This window comes from Asterias rubens, chromosome 4 (assembly GCF_902459465.1).
Source record: "Asterias rubens chromosome 4, eAstRub1.3, whole genome shotgun sequence".
NCBI lineage: Eukaryota > Metazoa > Echinodermata > Asteroidea > Forcipulatida > Asteriidae > Asterias > Asterias rubens.
This window is the reverse complement of record NC_047065.1, coordinates 19,061,898-19,079,208: the sequence shown is the minus strand read 5'-3', so window position 1 is coordinate 19,079,208 and position 17,311 is coordinate 19,061,898. Positions and strand designations below refer to the sequence as shown.

The window sequence follows — 17,311 nt, the reverse complement described above, 5'->3', positions numbered from 1 at the left end:
AACTACGACGGAGACTGTCCTCTATGGAACACCATACATTTCTGCTCGTATCGATGAGTACGTAGAGATATATTCATCCAAATACACTGAACACGTGAATGTGTCTGATGGCTAAAACTGCGTATAATTTCCCTTTTTTAACGGCACTTCTCGAGTAACATCCACCTTCACTTCGTTTTACACGGCCACAAAAAAACTTGCAACGACCGAATTATGAAAATCGAAGGACACACACTTCGCGCATCAAAACACACGCACGCATGCATCAGTCGTTGGTCACTGCTCTTTGCTTGGTACGTGTAACCGCAAAGTCCTATCTTAAAAAGAGGGCGCACTTTACTATTGCTTCTTACCGAAAAAAATGTGAAGTCTGGCGCTCAACGAACGATGGACCGGTAACGTTTGGGATATTTAGTGCTGGAGTTTGTCATAATCCCATTGAACTATTATCTCATATTATTGAGATTTTCATGTTGATATTGAGAAAGAGGCTATACAAATGGTATTTTGTGTACTTTTTTTATGAGAGGAGTTTATTAGCCTATAGTATCAATAATCTTCAAATTTGTATTTTTTAAGGCAGATGACTTTTACTTGGACTCTGCTACACACAACCAAATTAATGGCCGTGTTTGCTGGATCTAATGTTTTTTTGTATCCTTACCTGTGCACAATCTTCATCGATCAGATCAATATAAGTAGTAGGGGTTAAGGTCAGTGCATATTGGTCTCAAAAAACTTCAATTGCGGGGAGGTGCTATTTTTGAACTTCTCCTAGACCCCAACCCCCTCTTACAACAATAAATTTTTAAAAGGATTTGTTTTATGTGCATATCGAGAATTGACCTTTGTTTTGTGAGGGGAAAACTAAACAACAAACGAAAATGTTGCATGTCTTACCTAATTTAAAAGTAATATTTTAAGGAACGCTTTCTACTATCAATATCTTTCAAGCGGTGTAATTTTAATGTAAATCTGTGGACATTGTGTTTACGGTGTTACAAACAATAGAATAATTTATGCACTAGAACATTCAACACATTGATGCATTGTCCGATTGAATTGAACTATCCAGCAAGAAATAACCTCTGGTGTTTACAATTATTGGCCCATTACAACGTGAAACACAGCTTATAAAGCCATACATTCACCGTGTATAATGCTTATAATGTATAAGGATTCAGATACACATTTTTGTCGACCAAAATCTGTGTTGAAACACTAATAATACCCTCAAAACAATCAATGAAGTAATACATGCCGGCATTATGCATACAATCATAGCAACACTAAACTTTCGTATAGGACTACAAAAAGCGTAATAGTTCTGATATTTTCTTTTACAATTAGTTTTGGTTTTTACTCATTATACACCGATGTGTGTTATAGCATTGTTCGGTAAAAAAAAATCACAGGCATATTACTCGGGTGGGATTCGAACCAACGACCCTTGCAACTCTAGAGCAGTGTCTTACCAAACTAGATCATGCACCGAGATTGCCCGGTGGCTAGAGGCAGTTCGAATCATGTTTTGGCAAAGGCTACCACAACGATAATAATAGATGTTAAAAGATTAAATTTGCATCGAGGATGTATAATACTTTAAGTAAAAAGTATTGGAAATCACCAAGAAATCTGTCATGAAAATACTGATAATACGGCAAGTTAAATCAAGGACTCACAGAAAGCGTGTAATAGAGACACATAAATATTTAGGGATTTCATAAGTGATCTTTCAACAGTCATCAACTTAACAACTTATCAAGGGCTGCTAGCTCTCTCTGATTCTACAGAAAATTCCATGGAATTCAATAAATCTCTCCAGGTTCTGAACAAAATGTTCGCAATAATGTGTCGCTCTTCGTGTAATATTCATATTATGTAATAATGAAATGTTACGTTAAACAGGTCCAGTTTGAGTGTTATAATTCAGTACTTTTAAACGCATTACGAACACAAAATTGTAAACCATAAAAACACAAATTGCTTTACATAGCTTATTCCACATAATATTTAAAAGCTTACGGTTCAATTGTTTTCCATATATAGGTCTATAATGTTTACTTTGTCATGTTTTCTTTATATACAGCAATGTACTAATAAGCTTTAAACCATTAATTTTGAGTAGTTAATGCATAGATAACACTGCAAGCACTGAAAATATATTTATTTGTTTTGTTCATATCTTCCCTGAGCCGATCTGGATCAGATTGACCCGGAATCTGTGTTAACGCAACCAATAAATGGATCAGGCGCAGAATCCAAATTAAAACCCAATGTTTGACCAGTTTCCGGGTCACCCTGACCAAACATGGTTTCCTCCTGACCCCGCAGTCCGGATCAGTTCTAACCCAGTTATGACGGCTACAAATAAATGACCACATTAAAGGCAGTGGACACTATTGGTAATTACTCAAAAAAATTATCATAAAATCTTTCTTGGTGACGAGTAATGGGGAGAGGTTGATGGTATAACACATTGTGAAAAACGGCTCCCTCTGAAGTGCCATAGTTTTCGAGATAGAATTAGAATTTGAGGTCTCGAAATCAACCATCCAAACGCACACAACTTTGTGTGACAAGTGTGTTTTTTCTTTCACTATTACTTCGCAAGTTCGATACACCAAGTGAGAACACGGGTCTTTGACAATTACCAATAGTGTACATTCCCTTTAAAGCTTACTTTCAAAACACAGATTTTACAACACATTTTTCTCACATTACAACGTTGTTTAAAAAATACACCCGCGTAGCCTAACTATAACGCGAACCGTCCCAAAAAACGTGAAATAACATGAACCATCACTGAACAATCGCGTGAACCATCTCGTGATTCACCACGTGACCCATTCACGATCCATCACGTGATCCATTGCATGAACCCTGCACCACCGGGTGAATCATCATGTGAACCTTTATTAAAAAATGGTAAGTCAATATCTGAGATACATTGATATTTTCATCCTTCTTTTTGGACGCTTGGTGGTAGTAAAGACTTACCAGGTAAAGTCAAATGTTCTTGGTAATGTGCGCATGCTCACAACTACGTAAACATGGAAATTTACTTGGTAAGTTTGCTTTAAAGGCAGTGAAACAGCTCCGTCTGAAGTGAAGTATTTTTCGAGAAAGAAGTAATTTTTCACGAATTTGATTTCGAGACCTCAAGTTTAGAATTTTAAGTCTCGAAAACAAGCGTCTGAAAGCACATAACTTTGTGTGACGAATGTTTTTGTCTTTCATTATTATCTCGCAACTTCGACAACCGATTGAGCTCAAATCTCACAGGTTTGTTATTTTATGCATGTGTTGATATACACCAAGTGAAAAGACTGGTCTTTGACAATTACCAATAGTGTCCACTGTCATTAAACGTATGCTTCCCATAGTGTTTGCATTGGTCCTCATTCACAATATTTCATGTCATCGCTTGAAGATTCTGATTGCTAGTAGGAAGAGCAATCAGGGCAAAGTAAATCATCTGATGCTTTGTCTTGACAGAAAACATGACCTTCCGGACACCTCATCCACCCACCCACAGCAAAAGAAAGCTTAACAAATCGGTCTTGGTTACATTTCTCTCTGGCTATGTCTACTGACTTTGATTGTGCGAAGGGCGTCTTCATAACGTGGACATGTACGAATTGGTGTATGGCATTTAGGGCACAGAGCTGGTTGGATCTGCACAAAGCTTGTTCCAGATGGCTGGAAACCTGCAAACATTTCATCAAGAAACCGTGTTTCACAAAGATGTCCACAGTCTTCAAGGTATATGAATGTTTCCTTCGGAAGGATGGGTCCCGGAGGATATTTGTCAGCGACATCCTTTTTGTGACACATACGACAAACAGGAGGACAGGGTTCACCACAAACACCAAGACAGATATGATTGCAACGAAGCTTTTGGATGCACGGAAGGTTACAAGAAGTGGTAAGTCCTTTGCCCCGATGCTTACATATGAAACTCTTCGTGGATTTTGTGGGAAACCGTGAAAATCTATTGCAAAGTTTGTGTGGTGAACAGAGCTCATGATCACAGCACATTTCCGAGCACCTATGTCCACAAAGAAGGAGTTCCACATTTGTTATTGCAAACTTTATGTGCTCCTCCAGGTCTTGCACAGGAACCACATGTACCGGGACAGTTGTGACCACAACGAAGTAAATGACTGCACGGTTCCCGACAACTAGTAATAGCTGCAGAATCAATCAATCAATCAATCAATCAATCAATCAACATTTATTTCCATACAAACACAACATACAAATAGTAATAGCTGCAGAATAAGATGTTTTCCAGCAGGCTAATTTGATAACATGACCGCACTGCAAAACCTTTTCACATTTCTCTCTGCAAGTGATTAGTTTAACATTCCTGCTACAGTTTGTTTTTACTTTGTGACCACAACCAGGAAGGTTCCTTTCCACAAGCTCGTCACACTGTTCTGACTCAAGACACGTCTCACCACATTCATTTGGGCATTTGTGACCACACTTCAGTTTCTTCTCACATGGATTTGAACAATCAACGGACTCTGCTTTCTTGTAGCACGGAAGATTCATAAAATGCAAACAGTCAGGTAGCTGCTTGGAAACGGTGACTTGGCATTTCTGTTTTACAAATTCGTTTTCATTCATTTCCTCTTCGTCGTCATTGGATGTACATTCTTCGTTCGGGCACGGCTCCCCACATTTGTTTTCGCATTGATGACCACATGGAAGAATCTTCTCACAGGGCTTTGGGCATACCAGTGATTCAACGCTTTTATAGCATTGACTTTCTATGACGTGACCGCAAGAAGGTATCTTTTTGTTCACAAACTGTTGGCATTTTCTGACATAGAGGTCATCTTGCTCAGATGAACTGTTGCCATCATCATTCCAGTCATAGCAAGTGTCTGTCTTCTTAGGGTTGCTACTTGGACATGGATCGCCACATCGGTTTGGACATTTGTGACCACACTTCAGTATCTTCTCACATGTATTTGAACACTCAACGGACTCTGCTTTCTTGTAGCAAGGAAGATTCATGAAATGCCAGCAGTCAGGTAGCTGCTTGGAAACGGTGACTTGGCATTTCTGTTTTACAAATTCGTTTTCATTCATTTCCTCTTCGTCGTCATTGGATGTACATTCTTCGTTCGGGCACGGCTCCCCACATTTGTTTTCGCATTGATGACCACATGGAAGAATCTTCTCACAGGGCTTTGGGCATACCAGTGATTCAACGCTTTTATAGCATTGACTTTCTATGACGTGACCGCAAGAAGGTATCTTTTTGTTCACAAACTGTTGGCATTTTCTGACATAGAGGTCATCTTGTTCAGATGAACTGTTGCCATCATCAATCCAGTCACAGTAAGTGTCTGTCTTCTTAGGGTTGCTACTTGGACATGGATCGCCACATCGGTTTGGACATTTGTGACCACACTTCAGTATCTTCTCACATGTATTTGAACATTCAACGGACTCTGCTTTCTTGTAGCACGGAAGATTCATAAAATGCAAACAGTCAGGTAGCTGCTTGGAAACGGTGACTTGGCATTTCTGTTTTACAAATTCGTTCTCATTCATTTCCTCTTCGTCGTCACTGGATGTACATTCTTCGTTCGGGCACGGCTCCCCACATTTGTTTTCGCATTGATGACCACATGGAAGAATCTTCTCACAGGGCTTTGGGCATACCAGTGATTCAACGCTTTTATAGCATGGACTTTCTATGACGTGACCGCAAGAAGGTATCTTTTTGTTCACAAACTGTTGGCATTTTCTGACATAGAGGTCATCTTGTTCAGATGAACTGTTGCCATCATCAATCCAGTCACAGTAAGTGTCTGTCTTCTTAGGGTTGCTACTTGGACATGGATCGCCACATCGGTTTGGACATTTGTGACCACACTTCAGTATCTTCTCACATGTATTTGAACATTCAACGGACTCTGCTTTCTTGTAGCACGGAAGATTCATAAAATGCAAACAGTCAGGTAGCTGCTTGTGTACGGTGACTTGACAACTCTGTTTTACAAATTCGTTCTCATTCATTTCCTCTTCGTCGTCACTGGATGTACATTCTTCGTTCGGGCACGGCTCCCCACATTTGTTTTCGCATTGATGACCACATGGAAGAATCTTCTCACAGGGCTTTGGGCATACCAGTGATTCAACGCTTTTATAGCATTGACTTTCTATGACGTGACCGCAAGAAGGTATCTTTTTGTTCACAATCTGTTGGCATTTTCTGACATAGAGGTCATCTTGTTCAGATGAACTGTTGCCATCATCAATCCAGTCACAGTAAGTGTCTGTCTTCTTAGGGTTGCTACTTGGACATGGATCGCCACATCGGTTTGGACATTTGTGACCACACTTCAGTATCTTCTCACATGTATTTGAACATTCAACGGACTCTGCTTTCTTGTAGCACGGAAGATTCATAAAATGCAAACAGTCAGGTAGCTGCTTGTGTACGGTGACTTGACAACTCTGTTTTACAAATTCGTTCTCATTCATTTCCTCTTCGTCGTCACTGGATGTACATTCTTCGTTCGGGCACGGCTCCCCACATTTGTTTTCGCATTGATGACCACATGGAAGAATCTTCTCACAGGGCTTTGGGCATACCAGTGATTCAACGCTTTTATAGCATTGACTTTCTATGACGTGACCGCAAGAAGGTATCTTTTTGTTCACAATCTGTTGGCATTTTCTGACATAGAGGTCATCTTGTTCAGATGAACTGTTGCCATCATCAATCCAGTCACAGTAAGTGTCTGTCTTCTTAGGGTTGCTACTTGGACATGGATCGCCACATCGGTTTGGACATTTGTGACCACACTTCAGTATCTTCTCACATGTATTTGAACATTCAACGGACTCTGCTTTCTTGTAGCACGGAAGATTCATAAAATGCAAACAGTCAGGTAGCTGCTTGTGTACGGTGACTTGACAACTCTGTTTTACAAATTCGTTCTCATTCATTTCCTCTTCGTCGTCACTGGATGTACATTCTTCGTTCGGGCACGGCTCCCCACATTTGTTTTCGCATTGATGACCACATGGAAGAATCTTCTCACAGGGCTTTGGGCATACCAGTGATTCAACGCTTTTATAGCATTGACTTTCTATGACGTGACCGCAAGAAGGTATCTTTTTGTTCACAATCTGTTGGCATTTTCTGACATAGAGGTCATCTTGTTCAGATGAACTGTTGCCATCATCAATCCAGTCACAGTAAGTGTCTGTCTTCTTAGGGTTGCTACTTGGACATGGATCGCCACATCGGTTTGGACATTTGTGACTACACGACAACACTTTGGTACACCTTTCTGCACATACGACCGACTCAACGTCTTTATAACATGGGAGTACAACACTGTGGTGGCAGCCTCTAAACTTCTTCCTCACAGAGCGTTGACAGGCCTTTGCTGGTGAGTTTCGAGTGCTCTCAGTTTGGGCGTCTTCTCCATCCCTTGGGCAGGGTTCACAGCATGTATTGGAACATGGATGCCCACATGGTAACATTTTCTGACACTTCTTCACACATTGATAGGAGTTGACATCTTGGTAGCAAGGGAGCCAAGCAGAATGTTCACAAGATGGAAGCTTTCTGTTGACTCTCAGTTTGCATTTGCAGGGGACGCCACATTTATCTTTGCACCGATGACCACATGATAACTCTTTATTACAGGTCTCTTTGCAAGTTAATGACGTAATATCAGCATGACAAGGCACTGCTACTGTATGATCACACCCAGGAAGCTTTTTATTCGTGATTTGGGTACACACCATAAACAGTTTGCCGGCAACAATAATATAACCATGAACTTTTTTGTAAAGCTTCATGTATTCACCATAGGTTGGGTCCACTGTTTCCTTTGGGCACGGTTCGCCACATTTATTAGGACAGGGATGGCCGCAAGGCAATGGCCGCTCACACTTCTCTTTGCAAAAGGATTTGAAATTTAAATGGATCCTTAAATGCTTCATCATCTTGTCGTCATCTAATCTTTCCTCTGGACATGACTCGCTGCACTTTTTGGGGCAACGATGGCCACATACCAACAACTTGTCACATAGATGAGTACAGGGCGTTAAGTCGGGGTTCTTGATACATTCCATCACGACGTCATGGCCACACTTTGTAACGTGTTTAGAAACCTTGACGGTACACTGACTAGTGCATACATCACCACACTTCTTTCCACATGGATGTCCACATAACAGTGACCTAGGACATGGTTCTGTACAAGTGATTGACTCATACCAACGACATTGAACCTGGATAACATGACCACACTCTGGCATCGATTTAGAAACCTCGACAATACAACAAGTAGGACACGAATCTCCGCACGCCTTCCTACATGGATGCCCACATGGCAGTGATCTAGGACATGGTTCGGTACAAGTAACTGAATCAAACATCTCACATTCAACCTGAATAACATGACCACACTTTGGCATCAGTTTGTGTACGTTTGTCGAACATGGTGTGCATTCCTCATAGCATTTCAGCGGACACGTGTGTTCCTCTCTTCTACATAACTTTGAGCAGGGCTCTTGACACTTGTAAACTATATGGTTTTGATCAAAGGGATGGCAGTGTAATTTGCATATGTGATTACATGGAAGCCTGTACCCACATGGCTCGCCACAACCTCCGTCTTGAACCTTCTCCTTGAAATCTCTGGCCGACGCTACCGCTGTTACTACTAAATGGTTTTGACAAACCAATGCAAGCGAGGAGCTAATTTTCTTCTCATCTTCAAGGGTTCTTAGTATGCTACTCCAGATAGAAGACTTTCTCAGGATGTTGGCGTTGCCAATACAGTAGAAACCCATGCGAGCTCTAGACAAAGCAACACAAACACGATTTGAAGTCTTCAGGAACCCGATGGAGCCCTCTTCGTTGCTTCGAACCAAAGACAAAATTATAATGTCATTTTCTTCTCCCTGGAAATTGTCAACCACAGACACCCGAACTCCCTCGAAGGTCCCTTTATCCATAAGTTTCTTAAAGGTGAAGAGTTGACCCAAGTAGGTGGTTAGAATGGTAATCTGTTTGGGCTGATATCCTTGATGTAACAAGTACCTACACAACTCGACAAGGACCTCCGCTTCATGCTGATTGGACTTGGTTTTGTTGTCATCACCCTCATCTTCAAACTGATTGTGATCAATGAAAAACATGTTATGTGCTACTCCTTTGATGTCATCGAAATCCATCACAGACTCATCGTCGTGAAGATTTTTATAAAAATGTTTCTTCATGAGTTTTGAGATTTCAGGACGCATACGATGCTGGTGGTTCAATGTTTGACAAGGCACGCCATTGTTGATCATCCGTTCAAACAAGGAGGTATCCATATTAAAGACCTTAGCCAGGCGATAGACTGTTGGGTTTGGCTTCAGCTGCTGATGATCTCCAATCAGAATAAGATGCTGACATTTTGCAGCCAGGGCGGTGATGATATGAGCTTCAAGAACTTCAGCAGCCTCTTCCACTATCACAATACGAGGACCAAGAAGCTGCAGAACCGACTGACATCTGGCCGCACCTGTTGTCGTCATTCCAATCACTCTTGCTTTTGAGAGAACTTCAAAATCTACGTTGTTTTTCACAGCTTGAATTTCCTTTGAAAGGCTGTCATAACTTATGCGGTAACCCGTCAGCATCTCCTCCTGCTCTTCAATGTACTTCTTAACCCAGAGTCTGTAAAGCCGCCAACGATCGCTTAACGTCAGACTCCATACATTTGTGACACTAGAAGCTTCTCTATCGGACATCATGTCGCCCTTCTTAAGTTCTTCTTTCGGGGTGGACTCCAAATTTGAACCACAGCGTTTCTTACATTCAGTGCTGTATGCTGCATTTTGTCTCAATACGGAAAGCTCATTTTGCTTTCGCTGTTCTTCGGAAACTCTCGAGTCATCTTCATCATCGATTCGGCGTTCATGTTGTATCCGTGCACTTTCATCCTCTACGTCAATAAATTCATCTTTTTCTTCATTTGAATTCGACATATCGGAGCTATCACTTTCATGATCGATATCAACCACATTTAGCCAGTTCAGAAGGTTTGTTGTTGGATCCTCAGGTCTCTTCTTATTCTTTTGAAAACTTTGTTGATGTATGTTGCTCATGACATTGTTTAGCTTCTCGACTTGAATTATGATCGTTTTAGCAAAAGCCACTTTTAGAAGTGTACAATGAATTGCTGATTTTGTTTCGTGTAAACTCGCTTCGGTTTCTTTAAGTACTTCCCTTTGCTGCATGTTCTTAGACAGGCGATATAGATGTCGTTTTAGATAGGACAGATTTCGAGACTCAAGCACTTCACTTTTGCTTCGGCTTCCAACACGAACCAGATTCTCCTCACCAAAGTTTAGAATTCCCTCCAGAAACTGATCCAGGGCATGGTTTGTGTAGCACACCACAAGAATTGGAGACGCGTCTGGAGTTGTAGGTGTATTGCACAGAAGTATTTCGATGATCTTGAGACCAATGTAAGTCTTCCCCGTTCCTGGTGGACCTTGGATGATGGCAAACTCCTTCGTCAACGCTGCCTGCACAGCTGCCTTCTGTGACTCATCAAGATGTAAGGCCTCTGCAGTCGGCCAACTTTGTGGATCTAAAATTGACACACAGGCTGCATTTACGAAGGTTTCAGTCAGACCCTCATCTTCAAAGACCTGATCAGTTGCAACAACCAATGGTCGTAGGTCATACACATCAGAGCAGTCTTCGCTCAGATACTTGGGTGTTCTAACATTACATGAAACATTCACAATGTACCTTTCAAAAGGGAAATTGTCGCTATTCATTCGTTGTAGCCCTAGTAAGACGTGTCGATAGGCTTCAAAATAAGCTGCAGATTCGACCATGACAAAGGTACCTGTAGGCGTTCTACTAGACTCGGTAAGAAAACAAACATCAACCAGACCTTTTTCCAAGTCCTTCGTGTTCCGATCTGCCACAGACGCACATAAAATGCTCTTGAAATTGTCCTGCGTGAGACAGACGAATGAACCATATATCAGACGCTTGCTGGTTTGCCAGTTGATACGGTTGAGACCTTTGACATCAAACTCCAGGGTGAACTGACCTCTTTTCCCAATCTTCTGACCTTGAACGGAGACTTTGCGATACACCCGAATGTCTTGATGATGATTGTTTACTTTAGAGAGAAACTCTGCGATACCTTCCCGTAACGGTGCGACAAAGTCCTCCCTCAACAACCTGAACTGCACATCAAGATAATGCTCGACGTCTTGATACCTTCCCTTTAAGATGTTCTTTCGTAAGAATGGCTTTGTTGGTTTCTGAATCTCTAAACTGTCGGGGATGATTGGAATCTCTCTGAAGTTGTTTGGTGGCTGCCGTGCCTTAACGTGTTGTTTTATCTGATGAGACTCGTCCAGTGCATGATAGCATTCTTTCAACTGCTGTACCTGGATCATGTAACTATGACCTTTATGATTGATGTCAGTACAAGATTCTACCACTGTCAGGGAAACAGCCTTCTCGAGAAGAATCAGAACCACGCCCATTTCACCATAAATTTCTGGCTTGTGTTCAAGGAAAACTTGCAGAAATTTCAAAATCATTTTGATACTGTTTGCAAGGGTTTCACTATCTCTTTCTTGATCATCATGCGGCTGTTGTGTGGACAAACCTACTAAGTATCTCGTCAAATGTTTACTGAGAAACCCTTCAGACTCTATCATACTGAATACCATATGAATATCCTGCTTTACTTTTGGATCTACATTTAAATCACAAATACACGACAAAACACCAAGTATTAACGTCATTACATTATCATTGAATGAGTCTAGATTTAAAAGTGCCAACCATTCGTGTTTTCTGCTCAGAAGCTTGGAGAGAACTTCTTGTGGACTGGCCGTCAGCAGTGTCTTGAGTTCTTCCTCTGACATTGAGGGCGTCTTGGGAGTCTGCTGTACTTGAACTTGACCTGTGTATCTCCCTGATCTCGAACAAACGTCGCTCTGTCCTCGACGCCATTTAGTTTCTTCTACAGGGGTTGGAGGACTGGTTGGGCTCGAGGTTGTTGACCCCCTGAAATTTAAACAGTAAAACATTCTCAGCATTTTGGATTTGTTTTTTGAAGATGTTGTTTGGTTTAAAATGTTCGGCTTTTGAAAAATGCAACCCGTTTACAATGGCAAATCAATGAAGGCAATTCGTTCAGTTTGCTGAGTACATACTCTGAAGTAAGGATGAATTACCAAACTTGTTTGTGATAACGGATTTGTTTTTCAATAAACTTTTTTTGTGACATTTTAAAATTGATAGTTTAAATTACTGTGTTAGTTTTTTTTTTCTTGACCAGTATTGGTTCTTTAACGATTACACTGTCGTTTAATTTTGTGTTGAATAATAAACCTAAAATACATGATTTTGTTAAATATTAGTTGATTTTCCATTCATGATACAACTTATTTTGTGACAAACGTAACTTTGCTTGCATAAAATTCATTTGTTTGATAGAAGAACATTTTAGTGTGCAAAACATATTTATCCCATGTTGCCGTATTCAATTAATAGTCAAAGGCAAAGTGAACTTCAGTTTTTGAACCGTTTGTTTGTTTTAATCCTATATAACTGTAATTTTACAGAATCAAATTAATTTGCGAGTTTTTATTTTAAAAAGAATTGTCGACTTTTGTTTATGATATTGTCACATCCGAACCATTTATGTCCTTACATGGAGATTATTTGTCAATTGTTGCATGATGGATTACCTAAAGTGCTTACACTGCCAGCAACTGTTTTGTTAGCAAAAAAACAATTATGTAATGTTCCTTTAAAAATCAAGAGTGACTACCAAACGTAAACCCTCATCTTAACTATTAACTTACCCATTGCTGCTCGGTTTACCTGGCCGTCTAAAGAAGTAACGACTGATCGTAGCAGTGTCCCTTGGCTGTTCCGTTGTCCCTTCTCCCTGACGCTCTGCCCTAGTATTTGAATGGTAAAATAGTAATGTTAATATAGCACTTTCAGCTAATTGTCGAAAATATACAACATTTCTTTCAAACGTTTGCTCGCTTGAAATGTATTTCTTTGATAACGGAGTATTATTTTGTGTGCGATACTAAAAATAAATGTCTAGGTTGATAAATGGTTCTATTATGAACTTACCTGCTGTTCATCGGTTTACCTGGCCGTCTGAAGAAGTCACAACTGATCGTAGAAGTGTCCCTTGGCTGTTCCGTTGTCCCTTCTCCCTGACGCTCTGCTCTACCACGTCGCCAGTTTGACGTTTCCTGACGTTCTATTTGAGTCTTTGAGTCTCCTTCTTTCTCTAAATTGTTTCTCCTCCAAGACGTATTGCTATCCTTGGGCCGAGCACCTCCACTTGCTTCCCTGTTGATGTTCCTCCAGGAGCCAGCAGCCGGAGCGGCGCTGTGATTACTTGATCGAGTCCATGTTAAGTTATTCCCGTTTGACTGTCCGCCAACAACACCTCGTGACGCTCCGTCAACCCTCCAGGATCGTTCATGTCGTGTTTCTGGACCTGTTATGCGGAGCAAATGAGGATTGGGTCGGGTACCCGACTGTTGCTCTTGTTGGCCAGTATATTCATCTGAATCTGCGTTGCGATCCATAGCTAGAAAAAAAACATTTCGAGTGAAGTCAATACTTGTACTCTCACCGTTTGTGGACAAAAAGGAAATTCATACTTAACTGTAACTGCTCCTTGGCCGACATTTTATCGGCTTGAGTAGCATAGGGAAATGACAACATTGAGGCTGATACATTTTATTTTTTATTAGAGTTTACCTAACCTCACAAGGCCACTTCAAGGTTCTTCCATCTACTTATGGGGCTGAAACAGGGGAATCCCCTTCACATTCAATACAAGGATGTAGGCATGGGTATCATCCACTAGGAGCTAATTTGCATTAAAGGGTTTTTGTACTTTTTGTAGGGCAAAAAACACAATGTCCACAGATTTACACCAAACTTACACAGTTTGAAGATGATGATAGTAGAAAGCATCACTGAAAATATTTCGTGCTGAGGTGCTGTAGTTTTGGGGAAATGAGTAAAACGATGTCATGAAAATAATTTTCGTCTCAGTGATCATGAGACGAAAATTATTTTAAGCATGTAAAAACGTATTTTCATGACATTGTTTTACTCATTTCTGTTGAATGTAAATCTGTGGACATTTTGAAAAAGTATCCAAATCCTTTAAGGCAAATTATACCTTTTGTTTTGGAACCTTGTTTTTATCCTTTACAAATGTACATGTACGTGGGAACACTGTTTCAAAAGGTGGTCGTGTTTTTGAGATATCGCTGAAAATCCGGAGCGATTTTGTTTCGTCCGCAGAAGGAATATTCTCTAATAGGAATACGTAATCTGAGAAGCGTTTAACTGACAGCATCTCTTCCCAGATTCCAAGTTTAGGGAATTAAAACTCATATCACAAAAAACTGATTGCTGTACTCCGACCCCACTCAAAACCCACCCGCTGCTACTTGCGCATGTGTAATATGAAGTTCTGAGTTGATTGCTTTGAACTTTTGACCCCAACCTTTAGAACTCATTGTCGATTTCTCATCGGGGAGTTTACATTAACCCGATAAAGAAAAAATGCAAAAGCTACATTTCACATTTTCTGTGTGCAAATTATGGTTGCAGTGTAAACAAACATTTGATACAGTTATTGTAAATGCGCTATAAAAATACAAGGCTTATAATAACGGGCCACAATTATTGATCTAAAAAAGGTAATTACTCAAAATGATTATTAGCACAAAACTTTACTTTGTAACGAGTAATGGGGAGAGGTTGGAAGTATAAAAAACATTGTGAGAAACGGCTCCATTTGAAGTGGAGTAGTTTTCGAAAAAGAAGTAAATTTCCACGAATGTGATTTCGAGACCTCAGATTTAGAATTTGAGGTATCAAAATCAAGCATCTGAAAGCACGCAACTTCGTGTAAAAGGGGTGTTTTTTCTTTCATTATTATCTTCCCACTCATGACCGATTGAGCTTGGTAATTTGACAAATATTAATAGTAGTGTCCAGTGTCTTTTAATGGGAAAGTAAGCGTGTTTACGCACTACCGTAGTTAAAGTATTATTATTTGGTAACCACTTTCCGGGTAAGCCTGACCAGAAATTGGTCAGATCCCTTTAGATCCGTAATCCGGTATCAATTCTCAACTGGGAGTTTAAAGTATATCAATTTAAGAAACCATGTAATGTCTTGCAGTTAGCATTGTCATCCCAAATTAAGTACGTGAACAAACTCGTTATAACAAAACATTATTTGTGATATGTTCGTTTAATGTTGCCTTCTTAAAGAACGAATTAGTTCATCTCAGTTTAAAGAAACTGGACACTATTGGTACTTTTCAATATCTTCTCACTTGGTGTATCAAAACATAGGCATAAAATAACAAACCTGTGAACATTTTAACTCAATTGGTCGTCGAAGTTGCGAAGTAAAAATAAAAGAAAAAACACCCATGTCACACGAAGTTATGTACTCTTAGATGGTTGGTTTAGATATCTCAAATTCTAAATCTGAGGTCTCGAAATCAAATTCGTGGAAGTTTACTTCTTTTTCTAAAACTACTCCACTTCAAAGGGAGCCGTTTCTCACAATGTTTTATACTACCAACCTCTCCCGATAACTCGTTACCAAGTAAGGTTTTATGATAATAATTATTTTGAGTAATTACCAATAGTGTCCACTGCCTTGAATTCGTAGCAGTGGTAATAATAGTCTTGGACAAGGCTAGCCTGACCCAGAAATTGGTCAGATCCCTTTAGATCCGTAATCCGGTTTAATTCTTAACTGGGAGTTTAAAGTATATAAAATTTAAAAACCATGTAATGTCTTGCAAGTTAGCATTGCCATCCCAAATCAAGTACGTCAACAAACTCGTTATTACAAAATATTATTTGTGATACTGTTCGTTTACTGTTGAATTAGTTCAAGGACACTGGACACTATTGGTAATTTTCAATATCTTCTTACTTGGTGTATCTCAACATATGCATAAAATACCAAACCTGTGAAAATTTGAGCTCAATATAATCGGTCGTCAAAGTTGCGAGATAATATTTCAGATGCTTGATTTTGAGACCTCAAGTTCTAAATTTGAGGTCTCAAAATCAAATTTATGGAAAATTACTTCTTTCTCTAAAACTACGTAACTTCAGAGGAAGCCGTTTCTCACAATGTTTTATACTATCAACCTCTCCCCATTACTTGCTAACATTACCAAGTAAGGTTTTATGCTTATAATTATTTTGAGTAATTATACCGATAGTGTCCACTGCCTCTATTATAAGACTTGGCATTGACTGTATCTTTGGTGGATAAACCAGAATGCCTTGGAAGCTAACCGCTCTGTCGATGGATGGTAATTATGATAATGAGTTTGTATAGCCTACTCTAAATCTAATTATATTAACAAATATCAAGGCAGGTACCATGATTAGATTAGATGTGTATTAAACTAAATGATTCGAATAATTGTACAAGAGCATGTGTAATGAGCGAGTTGCGACATGAAGGGACCAGCAGTTTTTATTTTGTCACATTGTTTCTGGACGCCATTCCGTCCGCATTTTTTTTAGCAGTTTAGATTTGCTCCTCACAATTTGTGCTTGAAGTTCAGAAGTGTACACATATCAAAATTACAATAAAATGGTGAACAAGTGCATTATAAACAAGTTAAAATACCATTTCCGTTTAAAACATTCCGCTCAGGTAGCTGTTTAACTTTGTTTCCTTAACATTACTACCCCATTGAAAAGCACTACGGCAGTGGTAATTTCGAGTGCAACGATCCAATATGCAGTCCGGTATCATGTTGACGTACATGATACATGAGTTCTTGCATACTCATCTTACCTACAAACACCGTGTAATTCGATCTATACTTCCAAGAGTACGGCCTTCGATGTGAAAGTCACAGACTAGGATCAGCCACTAGGATCAACACATTCGATAAGGCAGTTCACTTTTGATTTCTGTCATATATCCACCGGATCAGGGTTACAAAAACTGATTACTCCCCCAGACAAAAAAAAAACACCCCTGTGCCTTTAAAGAACCGGTTTTGTATGCCGCTTAATTGACACACAAACAATTGTTGATTTCTCATCCGCGGGAATTCCCCGATATGTCGCAATGGCTGTGTACTACGGGCGGCCGTTGGGGCAAAAAAGGAACTACAGATTTTATATGAAAAAAAAATAGCAGACAATATTGCAAAGTTTTCTTTTATTTTTTTTTATCCAGCGCCACTAACATAATTATGTG

The 17,311-nt window shown here is 39.8% G+C and overlaps 1 protein-coding gene across 1 annotated transcript; it reads right to left on the bottom strand.

Moving 5' to 3' along the window:
• Positions 1-4,102: 4,102 nt before the first annotated feature.
• Positions 4,103-17,099, bottom strand: LOC117289197. The gene is made up of 4 exons (XM_033770205.1): positions 16,901-17,099; positions 13,163-13,631; positions 12,880-12,978; positions 4,103-12,076 (listed from the first exon to the last, which is right to left on the bottom strand). The coding sequence occupies exons 2-4, from the start codon at positions 13,627-13,629 to the stop codon at positions 4,231-4,233; spliced, it is 8,412 nt and encodes a 2,803-aa protein (XP_033626096.1). The 5' UTR covers positions 13,630-13,631; positions 16,901-17,099; the 3' UTR covers positions 4,103-4,230.
• Between the last annotated feature and the right edge of the window lie 212 nt (positions 17,100-17,311).